Raw genomic sequence first — 22384 nt, 5'->3', positions numbered from 1 at the left:
CGAAAAATTTAGGCACCTACCCCCTGTCGAGTTTTCTTCAAAATTCGTTTTTCATTTTTAGTAATTTTATTTGACGCCCTACAGGAAAGTGGTCTAATACTTTTTTGTAGGTACCCAGGAGCTCTACTTCAGAAAAAAGTTTCATTGAAATATATTCACAATTGTAGGAGTTATGACTGTTTGAAAATTGGACCATTTTTATAGGGGTTTTCGCATTTTGCGGGGTCAAGGAACAATTTCTCGAATATTTTTGCAATTTCTACATATTCTACACTAAAATACGCGGCGTTTGGCTTTTTGAACATTAAAATCGTCCAATCCGTTCAGAAGTTATGACGGTTTAAAGATTCGCATGAAAATTCAGTGAAACATATCGACGCTATGGTCAGACATGAAATTTTCGGTAATGAATTTTTTTCTCGAAAATGCGTAGGATTTCGGGGGTATGTCTATTCACCAAAAATGATTATAATTGACCCCTGCAACCAAAAATAATTTTTTTAGAACGATCTGAAATTTTTTAATTTTGCCAAAAAATTTCAGCACTCCTTTGTCGATTTTTCTTAAAAATTCGTTTTTGATTTTTAATAAATTTGGTTGACGCTGTACGAAAATGTTGTTTCATACTTTTTTCTAGGTATTCACGATCTCTACTTCAGAAATAAAGTTTACTGAAGTACATTCACTATTGTAGGAGCTATGGTCGGACAATTACGGCGATAAAGGTTTGCTATGAAATCTGGTATCTCGTAGATCAGATCGTCAGATTGAAATGTGCTCTCCCACAGAATTGAATAATAATTCTCCAGACGAAATATAGCAGAAATTTAATAAATAATAAAAATAGTAGACCAAACAAAATACCCAATCGATATCGTTGGTCATCAGTTCTATCTATTCTCTCCTCAATATTTTGCGTTGGAATAAAATAACCCCCTTTGTTTCGCGTCAACGCGCAGGAATCGAAACGCACGAGCAACTATAGGGGTCCCGAGTTTTTTCTCCCTCCATCTACGCAACGATTACAGCGCGTAGCGTCGTCTCGTCGAACCATACATCGTCGTTTCTGGGAACCCCCTCGTTTTACCAATGGTTGGTCTCGTCGGAGCAGCGTCGTTTCCATGGAGCTTATCCCAACCGCCGCGTATGATCAATACTTCAACCTGTCGCGTCGGAACTAGCGGCGTGGTGGGTGCTGGCCTTCGAGGATCGTGCACGCGTCCCGACGTTTACCGCGAACGTTCCCGTTAACATGTCGCGAGGGGAACGATAGCGTCGTCGTCGTGAAACGAAAATGTCGCCTCGACCGCGTTTCGATCATCAGGGGTGGTGATTCCCGGGTCTCGATCAGTGCGCGGAGACGCTGAACCGACTGTTGCGACGAGTTCCTCGGGTTTCGACGTGGCGACGCTCACTGCGGCCGTCTCACCGCGAAGATGAAGAGGCAGAATGTCAGGACGCTGTCGTTGGTGGTGTGCACGTTCACGTACCTGCTGATCGGGGCTGCGGTGTTTGACGCGTTGGAGTCGAACACTGAAAGGAAACGCTGGGAGTTTCTGTCCGGTGAGTCATCTTACAGGAAACGTTCGAATAATGAGCAGGAGATACCGTTGTTTGTTTAGTCGAGATAGAAATTGTAAAAACTCCGAGTCCACGTTCGCGAGATGGCAGAATATTGGAGAAAGTGATCGTTTATGATAAATATTTATATTTTGGATGAGAATTTTTGATTTAATGAGAGGTTCGAGGTTTCAGTGGTCGTTTGATTTTTTACGTTGGATCTCTTGGGATGTTTGTTTGGGAAATTGTATCGATTATCGAACCATCCCCCTCCCACTGGACGATAATAGTATCGATACTCGACAAACGCATGGTTCTGGAGCGGGATTCAAAATATGAAAATTGTTTTAATTAGTGTTAATTTCGCGTTGGTTGAATAGAAGCTAGTCGAATTGAATTTGCATTTCCATGCGAGAATTATTCGCGTCTAGAAATTTTTATTTCTCGATCGTTGCTTCAGAGGTCCGCCGGAGCATGATGAAGAAGTACAACATCACGCAGGAGGATTACAGAATGCTGGAGATCGTTATAATAGAGAACAAACCGCACAAGGCGGGCCCTCAGTGGAAATTCGCCGGTGCCTTTTATTTCGCGACGCTTGTGCTTGCTATGATAGGTAAGTTGCATCGAAAGCGTCGTTAAATACTTCTAACAAAATACAAATTATTTCATCCCACCGAATCGATCGAATTTATATACGTTAAGAATTTTCACTGAGTTCTGAAATTATTCTGCCGCGTTTCTGCGGAAGAATATATCTAACCCAAGCGCGCGACGGGCGAAATTTAAATATATCGCGTTTAATCGATATCGACGCTTGACCTTGGAATTTAAAGTCTACGATAACGTTGCTATAAATGAAGAAAATACTCTGGTTGTGTATACTATAAAAATACAAAGTTCAGTAACGAAAATAGATCATATTTCTGGACTCAATATTTACAGTGGTATTTTTAATAAAAAAAATTATTTTTGAATCTTCCTCCCTTCCTAATAAATTCTATTCACGTTTCGATGCTTACGGACGATCGAATTTAAATTTGATTACAAATTTTTCCCGCGATTTCTAACGATTCTTCGTTGTGTTTCGAGGCTATGGACACTCGACGCCGGTCACCATAGGCGGGAAAGCGTTCTGCATGGCGTACGCTATGGTGGGCATCCCCCTGGGCCTGGTGATGTTCCAGAGCATCGGTGAACGCTTGAACAAGTTCGCTTCCGTCGTGATCAAGCGGGCGAAATCGTATCTAAGATGCAAGAAAACAGAGGCTACGGAGATGAATCTCATGCTCGCGACAGGGATGCTCTCGAGTATAATAATCACCACCGGTGCAGCTGTCTTTTCGCGTTACGAGGGCTGGAGTTACTTCGACAGTTTCTACTACTGCTTCGTAACACTCACCACCATCGGTTTCGGTGATTACGTCGCTCTTCAGGTAAATTTTCATCGATAAATCATCTTCAGCAACGTTCTTCGAAGAATATAAGCACTGTGATTTATTTAGTTGTCGAAGTTATAGAGTTAAGTCGAAATAATTTGTAAGCTGACCATTTCCAACCACTTTGCAGAATGATCACGCGCTTTCCAACAAACCTGGATACGTGGCCTTAAGTTTAGTCTTCATTCTGTTCGGCTTGGCAGTCGTCGCTGCCAGCATAAACTTGCTCGTGCTCCGTTTCATGACAATGTAAGTATCCTGTTTCTTTCATTCGAGACTCTATATAAATCATCCCTTATCGTCGTTCTATTGAGAGGCTTGCTGTAAATCTAGGTCGTATCGAAAATGTTTCGTATCGTCTTCCATGCCAACAAACCCACCATCTGATTCTCTTTCAAAATAATATTCAATCTCTGTGCAAATAATGTTTCAAAATTCTAAAAATTGTTCGATGTCAACGGTTTTAAAGATATTCAAATAGACAGAACATATTATTGGATTCTAAATCTAGTAAATGGTGGATTCTCTGAAAACAGGAACACAGGGGACGCTCGTCGCGAGGATAACGAGCTCCAGCCAGCCTCCCACCACGTCCTCACCCTCGACGGGGAGGTGGTCGCCGTAAATGGGAAACTTTTGGCTGGACACATGCCGATAGTCCACGACACGGACGATTGCGTGAGCGTGTGCTCGTGCACGTGTCTCAGACCAGCTAATTCCGAGCTTCTGGACCAAGGTTACCAAGGCTACAGACCACCGACCTCCGCCAGCCTTCGTGTGAAACGCGCATCCGTCTGATGGAAGGAGTTTCGTCGTCGCAGTTTACGTCGTCGACTGTCGAGGGCCGACAGCAGGGAGCTGCTCGGCATCGACGTGTAAAATCGGCTCGAAACGCAAGCGCCGCGAGTCTATTGCACGCGGAAAGAAAGATCGGTACCTCGATCGCCCGCTTAAGTGCCACTGATCCGGTACACTTATCCGGGGAGGCGATTTCCGCGAGATCAAACGTTACATTTCGATCGAAACGCACAGTGGACATTGAAGTGGACACTGTGGATTATTTGCAAATGCTTTTTGGGTGAAGCTGAGATTAATTCTTAAAGAATCGCGTCTAGATTTTTAATAATTTCCAAGTATCGTATTTTATTAATATTCGAATGTCCAGACCCTTTCTGGTAAAACCAAACAGAAATTAGGAGGACAATAATACGCAAGTAACACGATTGGAAACTCACGAGTGCTCTATCTATCTTCCCTTGTTATAATTGTCAATATTCAAATTTTTATAAAAGTCTAAGTACTTGTATTGGATACTAGGGTCAGTTTATGCTCATCATTCCCTAGATTCTAAGCTCAGTTTCATTCCTGAAGCTCATTTTGTCGATCAAAGATCTTACAATGTCTGACCAAATACGGTTAGTGACTACTTGCAGGGTCGATCTTTCTTTCTCCATGCAATACTGTCCCCCCGAAGAAGAAAATGCATAGAATCCACGACGATTCGGACAGGTTCCGTGGAACGGTGTCCGCAACTGTATTCTTAGAATTTACCCCGAAGCTTTCAAAGGACACGTTACGCGCACGTACGTTGATTTTTGAAGACGTATTTTGACAGCAACCCGAGGCCCGTCCTCGAGGACGTAATTTTAGGGTCGCGGTTTGAAGCACAAGTTATTTAATCCACGTTGTAATATACGAACTAATAGGCGTAGCAACAGATGCCGAGAGAATATTTCATAGGCGTGTTTGTAGGCGATTTTGTAACGATTTCGTACATTTCATATCGTTCCGAGTGCCCGGCTGATACGACGCGCTTAGGCGAACTCGGAGTGCTGCTGTGTCATGTTCGTGGAGCGTTCGAGTCTAGCGTTTAATGGATTTCTAGGATAATCGTTGTACCGCGGACGTAGCGAAATCCGTTTCGAGATTTTCGTCCATCGCTCGCGGAATTACCTTCTTACAAAATGATTAAAATTTTGTCCGATTGATGAATTGAAACTCGATTGTCTGATGTTGATAGAACAAAAAAATATTCAAGTATCACCTATAACTTTATTTGGAAATAACTGAATATTATTTGTAAAACAAATAATTTTTCAAACCAAGTAATTTTTGCAAAATTCAAGCGTACAAATTTCCCATATTTACAATGCTTTAATTGTTCACATATGTTTGGCGATACAAGGTAATGAACAATTTCCGTGAGCGACGATGTCATCTCGTCCGGAGAATGTCGAAATAGCGAGGATTGGATTTGTCTAAGATCGGGAATGTGTCACGCTAATTATTTATACGTATATATGAGTATATACCCAGGTCTCGATAGAGCGATTGTTAAATATATACAATTCGATGTTTGTACCAGTAGACGTAACATGAAAGTCACCGTAACGCCGCGAGAAGATTTATGTAATCGTCGATCGATCGGGAACGTCGATTCTAGGGTGTAGCGCCATTTTTGTAGCCACGCGAATTGTGATCGTAGAGATCGCGTCTCAGACGATACCGATTCTATCGTAAGCGAGCGGCGAAGAATGCATCCGAGGGTCGTATTTTTTTAACCGATTAGAGGATATATTAAACGACAAACAGGAATATCCGGGAAGACTGATAGTTGAAGTTAAATTAACTGGGTAGTTATTTTTTTAACGGACGGACGATTTTCTAGCGCTCTTTTAACCCTCCAACGAGTCGAATCGCGAACAATTCTTCCAATATTTGACATTTTCTGCTCTATTTCTATTATTTAGAATCCTTTTTCTCCATACCAAAAGGTCTACGTAACTAAATAAGAAAACGCAACTTATTCAACAAGTATCTTCGAAGCACAATAATTTAATATTTCGGTAATTCGAATGGATTTCTTAAACTTCTTGCAAAATTTTGAAAACCTTTATATCGTACTCGATGATCGTTAAACCGATTGGAGGGTTAACTCGATTATTTCGTTTCGTCCCGAATCCAGCTCACAGTCGCCAGTGTCGATGTTTCTTTCTAATTTGTCGATTACGGAGGTTGATCAGGGCGATCGATACACGCACAAATTGTCACCGTTCGTTTCCGAAATTGCAGCGAGCCACACATCGTCAACCATTGTCACGGTATGCACTGTAAATACAAGTAATAGAGCGCACTCGTTTGTATACTTGTACCTTAGTTCATAGACATTCGTTGCATCGCAACGAAGGACGCGATTGGGTATATTTTTTATCGTCGAGAATTTTTTAATAAACGACAGTTCACTATTTTCTACGTCTATGTCTCACACACACACACATATACATATCCATGTGTTATGCAAACCCTCCTCTAATAGCTACAAACGTTTGAACGTATCAAAACTTTAATTCACATGCCTATATTCAGTTATGATATATACAATCTATACGCGACAAAATAGTATTTTATTATTTGTCAAATTCGATCCTCGAAGTTGCTCGTTGGCGAAAAGTTTGTTCAGTTTTGCGTTTAATTGATCATTAAAATTTTGTACGGAGTTCGAAATGTAATATCCGTGGTTAAATTGATCGAACAAAGGTTAAGGAAACAGAAATATTTCGAGCATGAGGGAACATGTGTGCGGATTGTCGAAGAGTTTGGAGAACATGCATCAGTTCGGTTCTGTGATAAACATGAAGGACGTCACATACCACCAGCTGTGGATGAATCTGTTCAAGATCAGTGGTAATACTCCAAGATCCAGATTATTCTTGGACAGCATGGCTGCTGTTTCTGCCGAGTGTACGAGGCACGCTGCTCTCAAACACTCGTGGATCATTCACCCTTTTAGTACTTTTAGGTATTTGCATCCTCCGGTTGTCACTTGAATCGTTTGTCTACTTTTGTAGAACAGTTTATTGAAAACGCGTAGAACGACCTCTGACCAAAGGCCATTCAAGGTCGTCAGAGGTCAAGCACGATGAAAAATAGTTTGCTTCAAAGAATCGATGGAACACTTTCGTTTTGGAAATTTGAATTTCATAAAATCATAATTTGGTTAGAACACTCCAGGTTAATAATAGTTCTCAATGATTCAGATCTCAAGAATAAAGCGTGATCGAACGTTTACGTTTTGCAACATACTAACAATCATCGATTCCTTGGAGTAAAATAGAACGAGGATCCAAGGCCACTCAGCGGTATTGTAGAAACATTAAACGATATCATGCAAAAATTTCAGATTCATTTGGGATTTAATCATGGCGGTTATATACTTGATCGCTTTTGTATCCATCCCGTTCGTAATTTGCTTCGTCGTGATGAACCACGAGGGGATTCGTTTGGACAAATACAATTTGTTTATTTACGCGTTCTGCTGGTTGGACATATTTTGCAACTGCGTCACGGGATATAAAGATAAGAAGCGTGGGATCGTCGTATTGGAACCATCAAAGATATTAAAGTAACTTCCATACATAATTGCAAGCCACTAATGTGTTTTTAAATTAATTTCTTGGTACTTTTGTTTCTTTTCTAAAGTTGATTTTTCGATTCTAACTAAATATTATCTTTCAGACATTACCTCCGAACATTCCTCCTAGTGGATATTATCTCTTCTATGCCATGGGACCACATAACACTGCCATGGCGGCGGATACCAGGAGAAGACGTTAATCACATAATCATCATAATAAATCTTCTGCCTCTTTTGAAGCTGACACGCTACGGCTACGTCAATTTACAAATCTTCGAGTTGTTCAGCGTAAAAATGCATTTGAAAGTTATCGATCAATCTCGTTGCTTCGATAAAACCTTCTAATATACGAATTAAATCAATTCTGATAGATTTTCGAAACAGTATTCCTCTGAAAAGCCTTGCAAGCATATCAATGAAATTGATCGTGATCGATGGTACGTCTCCTATTCCACTCCTTCGTGACATTCATATCGTATTTGTCCTATTTCAGTACTTCGAAATAATGCATTTCTACTACCAAATGTTGACTACTCTCATGTTGGGCCTCTACCTAATACTCTGGTCTTCTTGTCTGTGCTACTTGATACCAGTCTTGGTTCTCCATTTTCAAAATACATTAGCGAAAGTAATCGATCTAGTAGCTTCAAAATATTTGTCAATCCTACGTTATGAATTATATTTCATTTACAGGACTGCGTCAATTGTTGGATGACAGGATTAGACAGCGGCAGCATATCGTTGAGATTTCAACACTCTCTTTTCATAGTTCTCGAGAAAATAGCAGCCAGCGGTTATGGCATGTACGTGCCACGAACGGATGGTCACCTTCTCCTAAGTAGCAGTTTAATGATTATGGGTAGACTGCTCGAGTGTTACATCGTAGGTGAATCCTCGATCCTTTGACTTCTGTTTTCTATTATTAAATTCCTAAATTTAAATAGCTTCAATCACTTTGGCGCTGAACCTGTTTCAGTGATGCTGATCCAGATAAAAGCAGTCAGAAAGGCGTCCAAGTCAAAGTTTTTGGAAATCATGAACCAACTGACCGCTTACACGAGACAAAAGCAACTTCCTCTGCAGATGAAAAATCGTCTCTTAGCGTACTATCAATACCGTTTCAGGAACAGCTACTTCCGCGAGAAATGGCTTTTGTCGCATCTATCGGGTAACTGAATCAAATCTGTCGTTTTATGTTTTCTACGAAATTTTATGGGTCTTTCAGAATCACTATGTCAGGAAATCGCGCTCGAGTCGAGTCATCGTCTGGTCCAGAACGTGGCCATCTTTAAAATGTTGCCGGAACACGTTCTTAGAATGATCGTTAAGAATCTGAAGTTCGAACTGTACCTGCCTAACGACGTCATAGTGAAATCTGGCGCTCAGGGCGACTGCATGTTCTTCTTGTCTGCTGGGACTGTGGCTGTGTTGACTCCTACTGGAAAAGAGGTAATCTTTCGACATTCATCAATTTTTTCCAATATGTCGTAGCAAGAATCATTTTATAAATTTCATACTCGTTTAGAGTTTGCCTCTTCTCTTCATTACAGCATAGAGTTTTTCAAAAATAAATTTAATAACGATTGTACGAAGTGGAGAAATAATAATAAAAAAAATCTCTGTAAGATTTGCCACCTGGAAGATGGGGCCCATTTCGGGGAAGTGGCGTTGTTGGTCCCCGATCAGAGAAGAGTCGCGAGCGTCGTCGCGATCGAGGTCTGCGAGGTGTATCGTTTGGAACGTAAAGATTTCCGGAAATGCATCGCTGTGCACACGGAATTGTTTGCGAACATCGAAAGAATCGCGGCGGACAGGATCGAGAAGGCCCTGCTCATCGAGGAACAACACAAACGTTACCTCATGCGCGACTCGTTGCAGACCGACGACGCATTAGCCTAATTTCTCGAGCAAATTGAAACTACTTATGCGTTATTAATTCATTGGATCATAGGAAAGAACATTCCTTCAATGTAATACTAGAAATAAAAGTTCATCATTATCTAAAAAATTAATAAACTATGCTGTAATTATTTGTTTTAGGACATCGCTATAGTTCTACTTCCTGAACAAAGAATAATCATGCTGATCGTTTAACCATATATTTAAGGATCTTATATATTATTATTGTCCATACATTGTTTGTATAGTGGCATTCCTTTATGTCTACCTTTATTTTATAATTATATATATATTATATTATATTAATCATTACCTAAGATACTTACAGTTACAAATACACTCACTAAAATCTTTAGCACTGTTGCGATGAACTATGCACGTATAGATAATACACTGGAGACACGAATAAGTGATTAATTTATTTTCATTCTCTTTCTGCTTTTTTTTTCTTTTTAATCTTTTTTTGGCAATTATCTTTCTCGCGAAACGCTTGAACCTTCGTCGGTGTCCGTAGCGATGATCGTGAACGATCTTCGAAGATCTAAGGATCTATCCTTGGAAGGGTGGATAAGTGGTCGAACCGTTATGCAAAAATACAAAAAACTACGATAAGCATCCCATAAAACTTGCTTGCGAATTGTACGCGAGGTGTGTTCCACGTTCTTACGAAGTCTTACCATACGGGAATCAAAAAACGACGATTTCTGAAAATCAAAACAAACGACGGAGTACAGAATACAAAATATATTTATATTTATAACCGATTCGAACCTGTACTTCCTACAGTAATCGAGATTGCAAAACGAAGGCTAAAGTATTCTCGTAGACGTAATTTATGCTATATTTATTTTACATTTTGAAAACTCTACGTGCTATTAAACGTTTCAACTATTTTTGTACAACTGTTTCACGATTAAGTTATCACTGTTAGCGATGTTCCACTCGTTAAAATCTGCAACGATTTAAAGTGAATTCACGCTGCGAATAGAACCGATTCCCGGAAGGTGACGACCAAAACTAACGAATTAACGGTCACGATCGTTTCTACGGACGCTGGAGTCTCTGCGAGGAAGTTGTTAGTGCCCCATAAGATACGTTAACAATTAGTACGTGATAGTGAGAATTATATACATCTCTAGTGTAATAGTAAATGGATATAGGGCATTGTACAGACTTAAATCACACGGTAGAAATATAAATTATTTACTATAGAATAGAGAGAATCTACTGAAATGACGTTTACTGCGTACCTTTCGTTCCTTAAAATCAACATCGTCCAGGTAAGAACGATACATGTCCATCTACGCTCGATATGCGATCAGTAGGATATCTAAACTATGTAAACTATTTATACATTTACTAGATAGTCGTGTCGCTACGTTACAACATATCCGTTACAATCGTGTAATGTCTAGTTTGGTCAGATCTAGAGGAGTACGGAGGAGAAGAGTACTCAATATCATTATCGTTCGGCCCGAAATCCCCCGAGCGAATAAATCATAAATTCGAAGTACAGTACACATAAATCACGCTCGAATTTTCTTCGTTGATATGCATCATTGTTTCGTCGGATTGTCATAATTTTGAACCGTTTCTAATGCACGATTTGTTCGAACGTACAAAACGAAGGATCGGGAGAGCGAAAGTAAATCAAATCGGAGGAATCTAGTCCTCGTAATTCAATGCTTTGCGATCGTCTAAATTCGAAACGTGTTCTACGATCGTTCCGAGCGAACACCGCGAGAGGAATTGTTCGTTTTGCTCGTTACACTACGTGTTCTATTTACACTAAACAGTATCTGTATGTAAATTTATATTTAGCACTCTTTCCCCGACACTTTCGAAGGGCGTCTAATAAGGCACTGTCATTTACTGTGACTGAAACGATAAGATGAAAGAAGAAATAGTCCTTCCCTACGGTTCCGTGGATTCTTTCGATTCGAATTGATCGAGTGAAACTTACGCTTACGATATATTAAATGCTTTTGGTACCTTTCCCTTCGGAATCCTGATACGCTACGAGCTACTGATATTTCCGTGACGCTCGGGGATGAGAGTACAGATCGCCAGCCCTTGCAATTGCCATCTTGGATGCTCATAGTGCCCGGAATAAAATAGAGTTCGATTCACACCGTTCGTCCACGCGTTGAAGTCTCCAGAGCGGTGCACGTATCGGTGCGTTTTCGATTTTATTACACGGAAACCACTCACGTTATCGATACGAAAATTTAAATACATTCTCTGCGATCCATTCTCTGATGAATTAAAAAAATTTCAAATTTTTATTTTAAGAACTCGAGAAGATAAAAATTGGAAGATAATTACCTCAGCGATGTCGAGTTAATTTTGAATAATTCGGAATAAAGGCGCCGGAATATCTGGAGTATTCTCAACCCCCGGTCGTCAAAGTTTCACGATAGATGATACAGTATACATAGTAACAGTACGTAGTTTAACATTACGATTAAAATGTTCAGGAACAAATATATAAATGCAACACGTTAATATGCCCATATGACGCGGTTTCAGCGCTAAAAACCGATCGTTCGCGAACAGAATTGCGTTAGTGCAGCCTTGCGATCAATCGTGCAAAGATGCAACCGAAATCCGTTCGAAAGCCTCGCCTCGTTTTGGAACTTTAGTAGAATTTTTTGCTCATCGAAAGCCATCGAAGCCAGAACCGCGGCGACGTTGCACCTTTGCGATCCACGTCGTTCGATCGATGATCGAGAACTATTTGGTGGCGGTACATGCTATGGCAATACGTCCGAGTATCGATAAGGAATAAGTGATAACAGTATCATAGAGTATATAAATGGCATATTGCGTAACAAACTATTTATATTGTACAACGTAACGTGCGTATATGCTTCATACAAATAGGTACAAGTTTCCCCCTCCTCTGTCGCTCGTTCCTCCCTCGTTTCAAAAAAGAAAAACAAAGGATGCCAGAGCCCCTAAGTTACCGAACGCTGATTTAACGACGTTTCTTGTTCCCCTGGCGCGCGTGTGTTTTCATTTCGCAAAGCTACGCAAGCGATGCACGAGAAAAATTGGTCGCGTCGTCGACTGTAACCGCGCCCTCCGGAATCGTGAAACTCTATGCTTTTTATCAAATGTAAAAATTCCAAATTCTCCGCCCGGTCACGACGAGAATGCCTAACGGGGGGATCTATGCAAACTGCATTCGAATTACTATCTCGTCGCGGAATTCCGGAGACGCGGTCAACGTTGGTTATTGGATCGTTTCAGAAGTCGTTGCGAATAATTTTCAGTTGAGAACGAACGTGCATGAAATTGATCGAGTCGACGGTTACATTTAAATAACGAAATTCGAGAGTTCAAACCTTTAGGAATTAATTTAAAGATAAATTAGAGGGAAGATGTTCTTTTGTGCGCAAGGACTCGTGGAACGACCCGATGGAAAGAAAAGAAATTATCGAACGAGCACCTTTCGAGGTTAACCCGCCTAATATGGCTTCGACCGACTAGGATTCAGCGTCAGATCGTATATACATGGATGACGACGTTCGAAAGAGACAGCGACGACAGTCGTGGGAGTCGTCCCTCCGTCTCGCTGTTGCTTAATATATTAAGATACCTATGTATAGACGTTCTAAGGCTTTGGCAGTGAATTAACGTCGATTATGCGGCGTCCTCGATGACGTTTCGTTCGCATACCCTCGATTAAGTCGATGTCTTTGCCCGATCGTGGTCGCTGCTCGCGTCGGGCACACCGGAAATTACCGAACCGTCGAGCTTCGTGTTTTAAACGAGCATCTTCAGGATGTGCCTTCGCCTCCTCCTAGAGTTGCTCAGATGAGGGCCCCTGGAGGGCAGCTGTCCAGCTTCGGTACAAGATCGACAACAGAATTTCGCGTAGTATTTGTGCGTGCAATACTTTGCCTTCACGATCAGGCCGCAGTTCGCGAAGAACGCGTTGTCCTGGCAGTTCGGGTGGATGAAGATTCCTGAAAGGAGAGAACGTGCGTTTCCGTCGTTACGCGGATCGATCCTAACCCTTTGATTGCTCGAGGCGATTATGTACGCCTTTATAGGCCCCATTAATTGTCGCGAACAAAATTTTTCAAGACAAGAGTTTTCATGTTCTAAAAATGTAATTCTCTATGTTTGTTTTGTACTCGACAGTGTCTGAGTCAAAGGGTTAAGCGATTGGTGAGACTGAGCAACATAGATTGCTAAATATTGTGAGAAAACTGAATCGTTGAATAAATAAACAAGGAGGTACGTCGAATAACTTACCAGCAACTTGTATGTGCACGCTGTCAGTGGCTGACGATATATCGTTGCTGGCTTCGCAGCGATAATCGCCAGAATCCTCTCGGTTCGCGTCGCTGATCACCAGTCTGTTCACTTCTGCAAGTGGAATTCGAAAACCTCGTCGAAATAACCGAATGATGATATATTTCTTAGATTATTTTTATTTTAAAACGTTTGGTGCGTACCAGAAATTTGAATTCGATTGCTAGCATGGATCAACTCGTTATCCTTGTACCACGTGACTCGAGGGGCAGGATAGCCGTCGACGTTGCAGGCGATGCTGATGTCGCTCCCCTCAGGGAACTGATTTTGGACCACCGATATATTGACACTGACAGGAACTGTGAAAGAGTCGCTACTGTATAGAATACGCCAAATTGATGAAAACAGCAAGAAATGGAAAAGCAAAGTTGCAGTGTAAAAAGATAGCTGAAGAACAGAGCTTACCTGCCCGTTAGTCTCTGTAAACAATTATTACTGTCAATTCTACGATACAGTTATTAACGAAGCACATGCAGAACAAGATCAAAGCCATTCAAATTAAAAATGCAACATGCAAATTAAAAGCCAGTTCCAGTTACAACGTCGTAATCCAAATCATCACCCCCCTATTTACATTGTTAAAATTCGAAGTAAATTCTGTAACTTTAAAAGACTCTAAAGAACTATCCATCTCGACCTCATCATTCTAATCTTCAAGAACAGCTGACGTTGCAATTGGAACCCCAAGAAACGAAACGTTCGGGTGCCACCTCACCTTGGAACCTGTTGAACCCAAGATTCAGACTGATATTTCCAGGCAGAGGAGTCGCGGTAGGAAACTGTGTGGACGTGTTAATGGGCAGGTAGACTTGTGTTAGGTTCTGTCGTCTGTTGGGTCTGTAAGGATACTGAGGTTTCTCTTCGACAGACTTTCTAGGAGGCTGGACCAGGTACTGGGTGTACTGCTCGTACTCTGGTTTGACATTATGAACGGGACCAATCGCTTGCAAGGTCACCGACCAGGATGCTGCTCTGCCAATAGCGTTGAACGCTTGGCAGGTGTAGACACCGAGAGTAGGAAGCGTCACCGATCGAATCAACAGAGTATAATCGGAGTCCTGTTCGTAGATGTCCGACGTCAATGGCAACATGTGGACGCCTCGCCACCAGGTGACGGATGGCCTTGGCCAGCCCATCGCGTAGCAATGGAGGGCTATCGGCGAGTTCATCGTGACCGTCACGCGAGTGTTGGGCTCCCCGATTATGGCGGCGGATATTACGCGTGGCTCTACACAGGATTGAAGAAAACAGCATGCACACAGACGAATATGGAAACCATCACCGAATTGTTACGATAGAGGACAAATGGAATGCAGAAACGATATGCGTAGACCTGTCAGAAATTAATAAAATAAAAGCTGGTACATTATAGTTCTGAAAGATTCCGCATCGCTTCTCTGTTGCGTGCTTATTGCTTGTATGCAGGTACTATCTACTCTAATTAGAATTTCTACGCAAGAAACATTCTGCAAACACTAAACAATCCCATCACCTTTCAAGACAAAACTAGACTTCTCTACGCCATTGCATGCTCGGTACGTACCTGTTACCATAAGTTGGTACTCTGCTCTGACCGGTGGCCCTAAGCCATTGTCAGCTGTACAGACATAAGTCCCGCTGTCGTATCTGTACAGATTGACAATTTGCAGGGACCCGTCGAGCAATATGCGACGCCTGTTCTCTGAAGGACCGATCTGCGAACAATTTTGACGATTCAACTCGTGTCTATTTCACGAAGTCTCATCTATTAACATGTCAATCCAGAATATTCTCCAATTTTTTTACTATAAGAACATCTAACAATGATTGCAAATCAAAATTAGTCAAAGGCAATTTCCAGAAGCCTTTCTTAGAGAGACATAGAATATCTAAGAGTATACTTTGGATCGTTCTAAAAATTAAAAAATAATCTCTCTTTTTCCAAGCGTGAACATCTCACCAAAGTCGTGTCCTTTCTCCAAGTGATGGTCGGTTGGGGGTTTCCTAGCGCCTCGCACTTAAATGTGACGTATGCGCCTTCTTGAGCGTTGACGTGCGGCTCTTCCGGTTGTCGAATCGAGGCTGGTTCCGTGCCAGCTGGAGGGGAGGTGACCCACGTCCTCAGGGTGGTCGTCGAGGGTTCTTCGGCGGCTGGTTCCAAACAGGCAGTGCCGCAGCCAATGTCGCAACATTTCATTTCTCCGTAGCAATCTGCGTCCGTAGCGCACTCCTGTTCGCACCTGGTGTTGTTCGACACCTTTGGACAGCGTCCTGATTTCGTGGCTTTTTTAAAAAAAAATATTATTAGCAATATAGACTCTTTGAAACGAAGCATAGCTTGTATTTAAGGGATTAATTACTCGATCTGCAGATGGCCTTGTACTCTGTGCCATCCTTGGCGGCGACTAGAGTGATCGTGCACTTGGTGCCATCAGGGCAAATCTGAGTCCTGCAAGGATCCACGCAGCGGCATCGTTCGCAATCCTGAGAGTCCACGAAGGCCTCCTTGCCATAAGGACAACGAATAATGTTGCATTCCTCGTTGGCCTCCGCGCAAAGGTTCTTTGCGTCCTTCCCGGTGTCCACGTCGATCTCGTTGGTAGCTACAACGAAATAATACCATTCAAAGTGGTAGAAAATATTCCAGAGAAACAAAGAACAATAACATCGAGAACCAAAACTTGCAAAGCAATATTACACATTTACTTCCAGCGGAATTTAGCAGCGAGAATATAAAGACGAAATAAAATGGCGAATAAAAAATATGGATGAGCAGCAGAGAACGTTTTCTTCTTCCTTTGAGGATACTTTTGCAGGATCACATGGATGAATGGCAAAGGATCTTTTTACAGGTTGGACAGGTAGTTTGACCATTTATGGAAGCGTGAGTAAACGAATGAACGTAAAATAAAATTCGAAACGTAGCTGTCTGCAAAAATATACATCGCTTTTGAAGCTGATTAGCTGAAATTTGTAATCCACATTAATTTTTCTAATAGCCGTCGTGTTTCCTCGACTTACTCTTGAGGCAACTGTGAATGCAAGATTCGAAGGTCTTGAATCGGTTACGATTACCACCGCATCCAGTGTAAATGAACGCTCGACAGGTTTGATATTCCTCGTCGAAGTAGAATCGTTTGATTGCAAATTCGGAAGTGCACGATCCGCTGTCCACCGGTTCTTTACAGATCGCTAAATCATCATCGTTGAAATCCGTTATTCGAGCCACGAATCCACGCCACTTTCTCGGGAAAGTTTCGATTCGACTTTCGTTCATCGAGTTTACGATTCATCAAAAACAAACTAGATTTAATTATAAACTATTGCTATTTAATACGTTCGTTCCCATGAATCGCATTCAGATATAAAACAAAACCCAAAATAGTTCATTTTAATCAGCTTTAACGAGTTTCTTTACTGCTTAAAAGATCTTTCTAATTTCTTGGGCAACGCTACTTTTTACTACCACGAATGCAATGATAAGAGGTACTTACACAGATTGGAAACACTAGTGTCGTTTCCTGCTGGCACAGGCTCCTCGTGATGTATGCAGATCGACTCGCATTCGGCCATCGTGCTGAATCTGTTCGCGTTTCCTTCGCATCCACCGTATACAAATTCGCGACAGGTACGAGTAACTGAATCGTAGAAGTATTTCAGGAAGGATCCTCTGCACTCGCCAGGATCCGCTAACATATTGCACGCGTCTAAAGAAAAATGTCCAAACACGTTACATTAATAATTTGGTACTAAAATACCGAAGTTGTCAATAGCAAACGTAAACAATTAACATTAGGAAAATATCTCAACAGGGAATGTACTGTTTAGGTAACTCTTCTGATTTAAAATAATTTTAACAATTCCTCAATGCTTCTATGGTTTGATTCAAAAGATTAAATAGATCTCTCGATCTTTTCTCGATTTTTTTAATTGATTATGATCTCGAAGAATGTTTTGCAAGAACCTACTCTGTCCCTGGAATTTTCCACAAAGGCGTTCACACTGTTCCTCCGTCTGGAATCTGTTGGCGTTTCCTTCGCAGCCGCCATAAACGAACGCCTGGCACACCTGGCTGTTCACGTCGTAATAATAGGCGGTGATGTCGTTGTTGCAAGAGCCAGGATCAACGGGCACGTAACAAATCGGACTCTTCGTGGCGCGTTCGACGTACGGAGGTGTAACAATGGCGTTCGAAGGTGTTTGCGCGGTTTCTACACGGCGTCTGCACTTCGTCTCGCACGAATCTCTGTCCCGGAAGCGATTCTTGTTGCCCTGACAGCCGCTATACTCGAACTCGTAGCAAGCATCCGTTCGGTGGTCGTAATAGAACTGTCTGTCGAAGCCATTGCAAGGACCGATGACCTTTGGCAGGCCGCAAGGATCTGTAAATAATTAATTTACCATATTTAAAAAGTTTCGTTCGCTACTCGTCGACAAAATTCGTCCAACCCTGCTAACGAAATTTTACAAGATCGAATCAAGTACGAAAATAGTGCAGTTTATGAAAGTAAGATACATTTAAGGTTCTCGATATTGGCTACGGACGAAAGTCAAAATAATATGTTTTTACCAATTATTTCATTTTCATTGCACCGAATTAATAATTGCACGATAGGAACGGTGCTCTTAGTATTTGTGAACGTGTAAGTGACCCATGAAATAATTTTTTTCGCAAACCTTGAACATCCCCGCATCGATATTCGCATTCCTCCTTGCTGTTGAAGTTGTTACCGTTGCTCTGACAGCCGCCATACCTGAACTGTTTGCAAACCCCGTCTCTGCTGTCGTAGAACCATTTTACTCGATTGTCGGAGCACGGACCGTGCGACTCGGGTAAGAAACAGAAGTCTGGAAAATCATATGTAATTTTTAAAACGTTCGACAAATGTCGAATATTCTTTTGGATATTACCTGGTCTAAATTCGACGTCTACCGGAGTCGCAGGCGTGGTGAGGGCAGTTTGACACCTGCCTAGACAATCGTGCTCGCTCTCGAAATTGTTCGAATTTCCACCACAACCGCCGTAGTAAAATTGTCTACATTGTTGCTCGTACGAGTCGTAATACCATCGTTGAGTGTAGTTGTGGCATTCTCCGAGAAGCGCGGGCAAAAGACAAATGTCTTGTTCTGTATCCAACCGAAGACGATGTTAAAACAGTCTGCCATTCGAAAATTCGATAGAAAACGAAAAATTCCAGCAGCATCCAAGACTAAAATTATTTAAGTACTATCTTCGAAATTTTAATTTTGACGCTGGTGAGAATTCCTCGTTTCCACGCGTTCTGAGGATAGAAGCAGCGTGCAAAGTGTACAAAAATTTGGCGAAATCTCGCACTATTCACGGGTAAAAAGATGCTATCGAAGTAATGTTTACTTTCGTGGAAAAGAGTCTTGAGTAAACTCTGAAACGTTCACGTGCAAATAGTGCATTCGAATCTGAATAAATTGTAGAGAAAGAACATTCGTATTTTAATTCGTGCTACGAAAAGCATTATCATGAGAAATTGATCTCGTGCGATTGAAAAATGAATCCAATAATTTTGGTTCTACTCGTGACTGATCCAAACATTTAATTTTAATTATTATAAATAGAAATAAAAAAATGGATCTTCACGACTAGAATCAAAATTATAATTTGAAGTTTTTCGGTACTGTTTTGAGGAAGATTTCAGAGTGATGAGACGTGGTCTTACCGATTTTAGCCGGGCAATCGGACTCGCATGCGTCCCTAGATTCGAAATTATTTTTATTTCCATCGCACCCGGTATAATAGAATGGCATGCATCGATTCTCCGACTGATCAAAGTACCATCGAGACTTCTTCTCCCCACAGTTACCCTCGGCTCGAGGCAGCAAGCAACTATCTGTTAATCGCATTAATTATCGTATCATGCAACGTTAGACTTCATCTAATATCGACCGTTTGCAATTCTGTCTATTTCTCTCGATCAAAGTGGGGCAAACTTTTCATTTATAGAATCTATTGATTTAACTGTTTCCCAATTCCGATCGATGGAAAGAATAGTCCGAACCACAAATGGTCGAACTATATTTTGGCGAACGTTTCCGTAACTCCTGAAAGTGTAAGCTTAAAAAATTATAATTTCTATGCAGATGAAACGTTGAATATATAACAGTGCTCCTTAATCCCTATCTGTCCAAGAGTCAGCGGCAAACAATAAACGAACCAACACCAACAACTGCTTTCGAGTCTCGAGAAGAGATTGCGAGTGACGCTGTTATTCATGAAGCAGAGAGAGGCGATTTTCGTTCGATTCAGCCTAATTTTTCTGGCAATTCTTTTTTTTTCGTTTTCTGATTATGATACCTTTTACGGGGCAACGCTGCTCGCAGGCAGCACGGCTACGGAATTTATTGGCGTTGCCTTTACAACCGCCGTAAACAAATTGGTTACACGTCTGACGCTCAGCGTCATAATACCAGCGTAAAACAGAGCCCGGACAGGGCCCGTGATCTTTCCCCAGGGCGCACACGTCCGGCAGCTCTACTGGAAATAGTTTCATTCGTTACTCGGAGGGCTGTGACTCTGGTTCGATGGACTCTGTGCCAATTTTGGGTCGAATCTGTGACGACTTTGAAGCAGGGGAATGATCAAAATTTAAAAAAATATCTGAAAACGTTTTCATCCCCTTAAACTACTATGCTCTACAAATTTAAATTGATAAACGACTTCAAGAAAATTTTAAATATCGTTAAACTTGCGATATTAAAATAAATCTAGTTTCAAATTTTCGAGAGGCCCCGTGCTTCAGGGTGTCAATTAAAGCGGTTATCCCACAGCCTACCGACACAGTTTCCTGAACGTCGACCCTTCCCGATGAATTATTCTAACCCCTCCACAAACACCACGCGCGATTAGTCTCGTTTCCACTCGAAAATTTCAAAGAAAAACTTGCCACGCGGCAAGCGAACACTTTTTCACGTTCTAAAAATATCAAGTCTGAAATTCATTCGAAAGTATACCTAACGGGGGTGACGACTCACAGGCATGGAAAAACGAACATACGTGCTTTCCTAAAACGGAGGGGAACCTGATCGATAGACCTACCTCGTCTGCCTCCAGGTTGCAAGCACTGCTGGTGGCAAGCAACTTCCGTGGCGAAGTTGTTGTCGTTGCCTTTGCATCCGCCGTACCTGAACTGCTCGCACGCTTGCGACTCTGCGTTGAAGAACCACCTGGTGAAGTTGCCCTCGCAGGGACCTGGTTCCTTCGTTTGTTCGCAGGGATCTTGGATGAATTATTCAATCAATTATTCGTCTATTTTTAATTACTTGCGAGTTGATAATATTTGATTTATTGGAAAGCTCCGACCATGTAATTATTTTGCATAGAAAAGCATTATTTCCTCTTGCAATTCGAAGGGGGTAGGAATATTGCAGTGAATATTATTTTAAAAAATGTCAGCCTACCCAAATCGTCAGGAACGACGCACAGCTCCTCGCACTCTTCCCTCGTCTTGAACTTATTTGCATTTCCAAGACAACCGCCATAGACGAATTGGCCGCACTGTTTCCTGCCAGAGTCGTAGTACCATGTAGGGAAGTAGCCCTCGCAGGGTCCAGATATTTTTGGTAAATTGCAGGCGTCTAAAATCATCGCGAAGTTTACGAGTCGATACGAACACCAAAGAGGAAGAATTCGACGGGTAAAAGTTTTAATTCGAGAGACTCTCGGTTCATTTACCTCTTCCTTTCGGCTGAACGCACACCTCCTTGCATTCTTCCTGAGTCTTGAATCGATTATCGTTGCCCTCGCAGCCCCCATACCAGAATCGCGAGCAGCCACCGTAATCCGTATTGAAGTACCACTTGACGGTGAACTCTCTGCACGAGCCTCTATCTCGTTCCAGCCCGCAGGCAATTCCTGGGGTCGATGGAACCGTGAGACAGCCCTCGAAATTCTCACCCTGCGCCTCCTCGACCCCGTCGGTACAACATCCATACTTCGAGGCATCACAAGTACATCCGGCGAAGTTCGGCCCCTTGGCCGGTGTTCTGCCATCGGAGCAGCATTTGTACTGGGTGTTCTCGCATCCGCAGCCTGAAACATTGTTATTGCGATCGATGGTTTCCTCGTTTCAACCCCTCTGGATCTGACGTTTGACTTTAATTCGATTCTATAGTATTTTATTCGGTAAATCAAAGCTTTTGAAATCAAAAACATTTGATATTTTGTTAAACCTTCCTAGGAGATTGATACGGTTGCTTTAGGGGTGAATTATAATTAACGAAATAATTGCCTTGTCCGTGAGGTCCTTTGGCGATGGTGACGCCGTCGGGGCAACATCCGAACTGATAAGTGTAACAAGAACATCCCTCGTAGCTCGGTCCAGTGGCCGGCGTGAAGCGGTTGGGGCAGCAGCCGTGAGGGGTGTGCTCGCAGCCGCATCCCTCGTTATTAGGACCACGCGCCGCGGTGGCATTATCCGGACAACAACCGAATCTCGTGTACGCGCAACCACAACCGTAGAAGTTTGGTCCACGCGCGGGCAACACGTTGTCCGGACAGCATTTGTACTCCGTCGACAAGCAGCAACCCTCTCTGTTATGGCCGTGAGCCGGTGTAACGCCGTCTTCGCAGCAACCGTAAGTGCTGTTCTCGCACGCCATGCGGCAACCATAGTTGCTCGGTCCCAGAGCTACGAAATTCATTTTCAATAATAAATTAACGTCTAACATAAACATAACGTCTACATTTCAGACGGTTTTACGCTTCAAAAGTTATTCGAATCTACTGTACCTTGCGCGA

General features: G+C 42.1%; 3 protein-coding genes across 6 annotated transcripts in view; 2 read left to right on the top strand and 1 right to left on the bottom strand.

Annotated features, from left to right (window-relative positions):
- Positions 1 to 1206: 1206 nt before the first annotated feature.
- Task7 (TWIK-related acid-sensitive K[+] channel 7) lies at positions 1207 to 6219 on the top strand. Its single transcript, XM_076782508.1, has 5 exons — positions 1207 to 1563; positions 2021 to 2176; positions 2653 to 2996; positions 3130 to 3248; positions 3536 to 6219. The coding sequence occupies exons 1-5, from the start codon at positions 1437 to 1439 to the stop codon at positions 3795 to 3797; spliced, it is 1008 nt and encodes a 335-aa protein (XP_076638623.1). The 5' UTR covers positions 1207 to 1436; the 3' UTR covers positions 3798 to 6219.
- Positions 6220 to 6354: 135 nt separating this feature from the next.
- Positions 6355 to 9359, top strand: LOC143349666 (potassium/sodium hyperpolarization-activated cyclic nucleotide-gated channel 3). The gene is made up of 8 exons (XM_076781075.1): positions 6355 to 6798; positions 7180 to 7401; positions 7515 to 7755; positions 7907 to 8041; positions 8101 to 8299; positions 8390 to 8581; positions 8639 to 8862; positions 9040 to 9359. The coding sequence occupies exons 1-8, from the start codon at positions 6563 to 6565 to the stop codon at positions 9310 to 9312; spliced, it is 1722 nt and encodes a 573-aa protein (XP_076637190.1). The 5' UTR covers positions 6355 to 6562; the 3' UTR covers positions 9313 to 9359.
- Positions 9360 to 9496: 137 nt separating this feature from the next.
- The window catches only part of Ppn (proteoglycan-like sulfated glycoprotein papilin), a 123031-nt gene continuing 110143 nt past the window's right edge, over positions 9497 to 22384 (bottom strand). For 2 of the 4 annotated variants that reach the window (XM_076782505.1, XM_076782504.1), the window contains exons 23-39: positions 21876 to 22274; positions 21320 to 21676; positions 21046 to 21222; positions 20684 to 20863; positions 19308 to 19478; positions 18526 to 18741; positions 18292 to 18462; positions 17583 to 17996; positions 17109 to 17321; positions 16636 to 16806; positions 15975 to 16217; positions 15575 to 15897; positions 15179 to 15329; positions 14351 to 14863; positions 13779 to 13934; positions 13576 to 13689; positions 9497 to 13283 (exon numbers count right to left, since the gene is read on the bottom strand). In XM_076782505.1, the coding sequence (XP_076638620.1) occupies positions 13081 to 13283; positions 13576 to 13689; positions 13779 to 13934; positions 14351 to 14863; positions 15179 to 15329; positions 15575 to 15897; positions 15975 to 16217; positions 16636 to 16806; positions 17109 to 17321; positions 17583 to 17996; positions 18292 to 18462; positions 18526 to 18741; positions 19308 to 19478; positions 20684 to 20863; positions 21046 to 21222; positions 21320 to 21676; positions 21876 to 22274 (4172 nt within the window). In that variant the 3' untranslated portion in view covers positions 9497 to 13080. The remainder of the gene's footprint in view (positions 13284 to 13575; positions 13690 to 13778; positions 13935 to 14350; positions 14864 to 15178; positions 15330 to 15574; positions 15898 to 15974; positions 16218 to 16635; positions 16807 to 17108; positions 17322 to 17582; positions 17997 to 18291; positions 18463 to 18525; positions 18742 to 19307; positions 19479 to 20683; positions 20864 to 21045; positions 21223 to 21319; positions 21677 to 21875; positions 22275 to 22384) is intronic. The other 2 variants (XM_076782507.1, XM_076782506.1) reach the window with 2 other exon arrangements.

The sequence above is a fragment of the Colletes latitarsis genome, chromosome 14, assembly GCF_051014445.1.
Source record: "Colletes latitarsis isolate SP2378_abdomen chromosome 14, iyColLati1, whole genome shotgun sequence".
Classification (NCBI taxonomy): Eukaryota; Metazoa; Arthropoda; class Insecta; order Hymenoptera; family Colletidae; genus Colletes; species Colletes latitarsis.
Note: the sequence above shows the minus strand (reverse complement) of the source record. Positions and strands in the feature narration are given on the sequence as shown.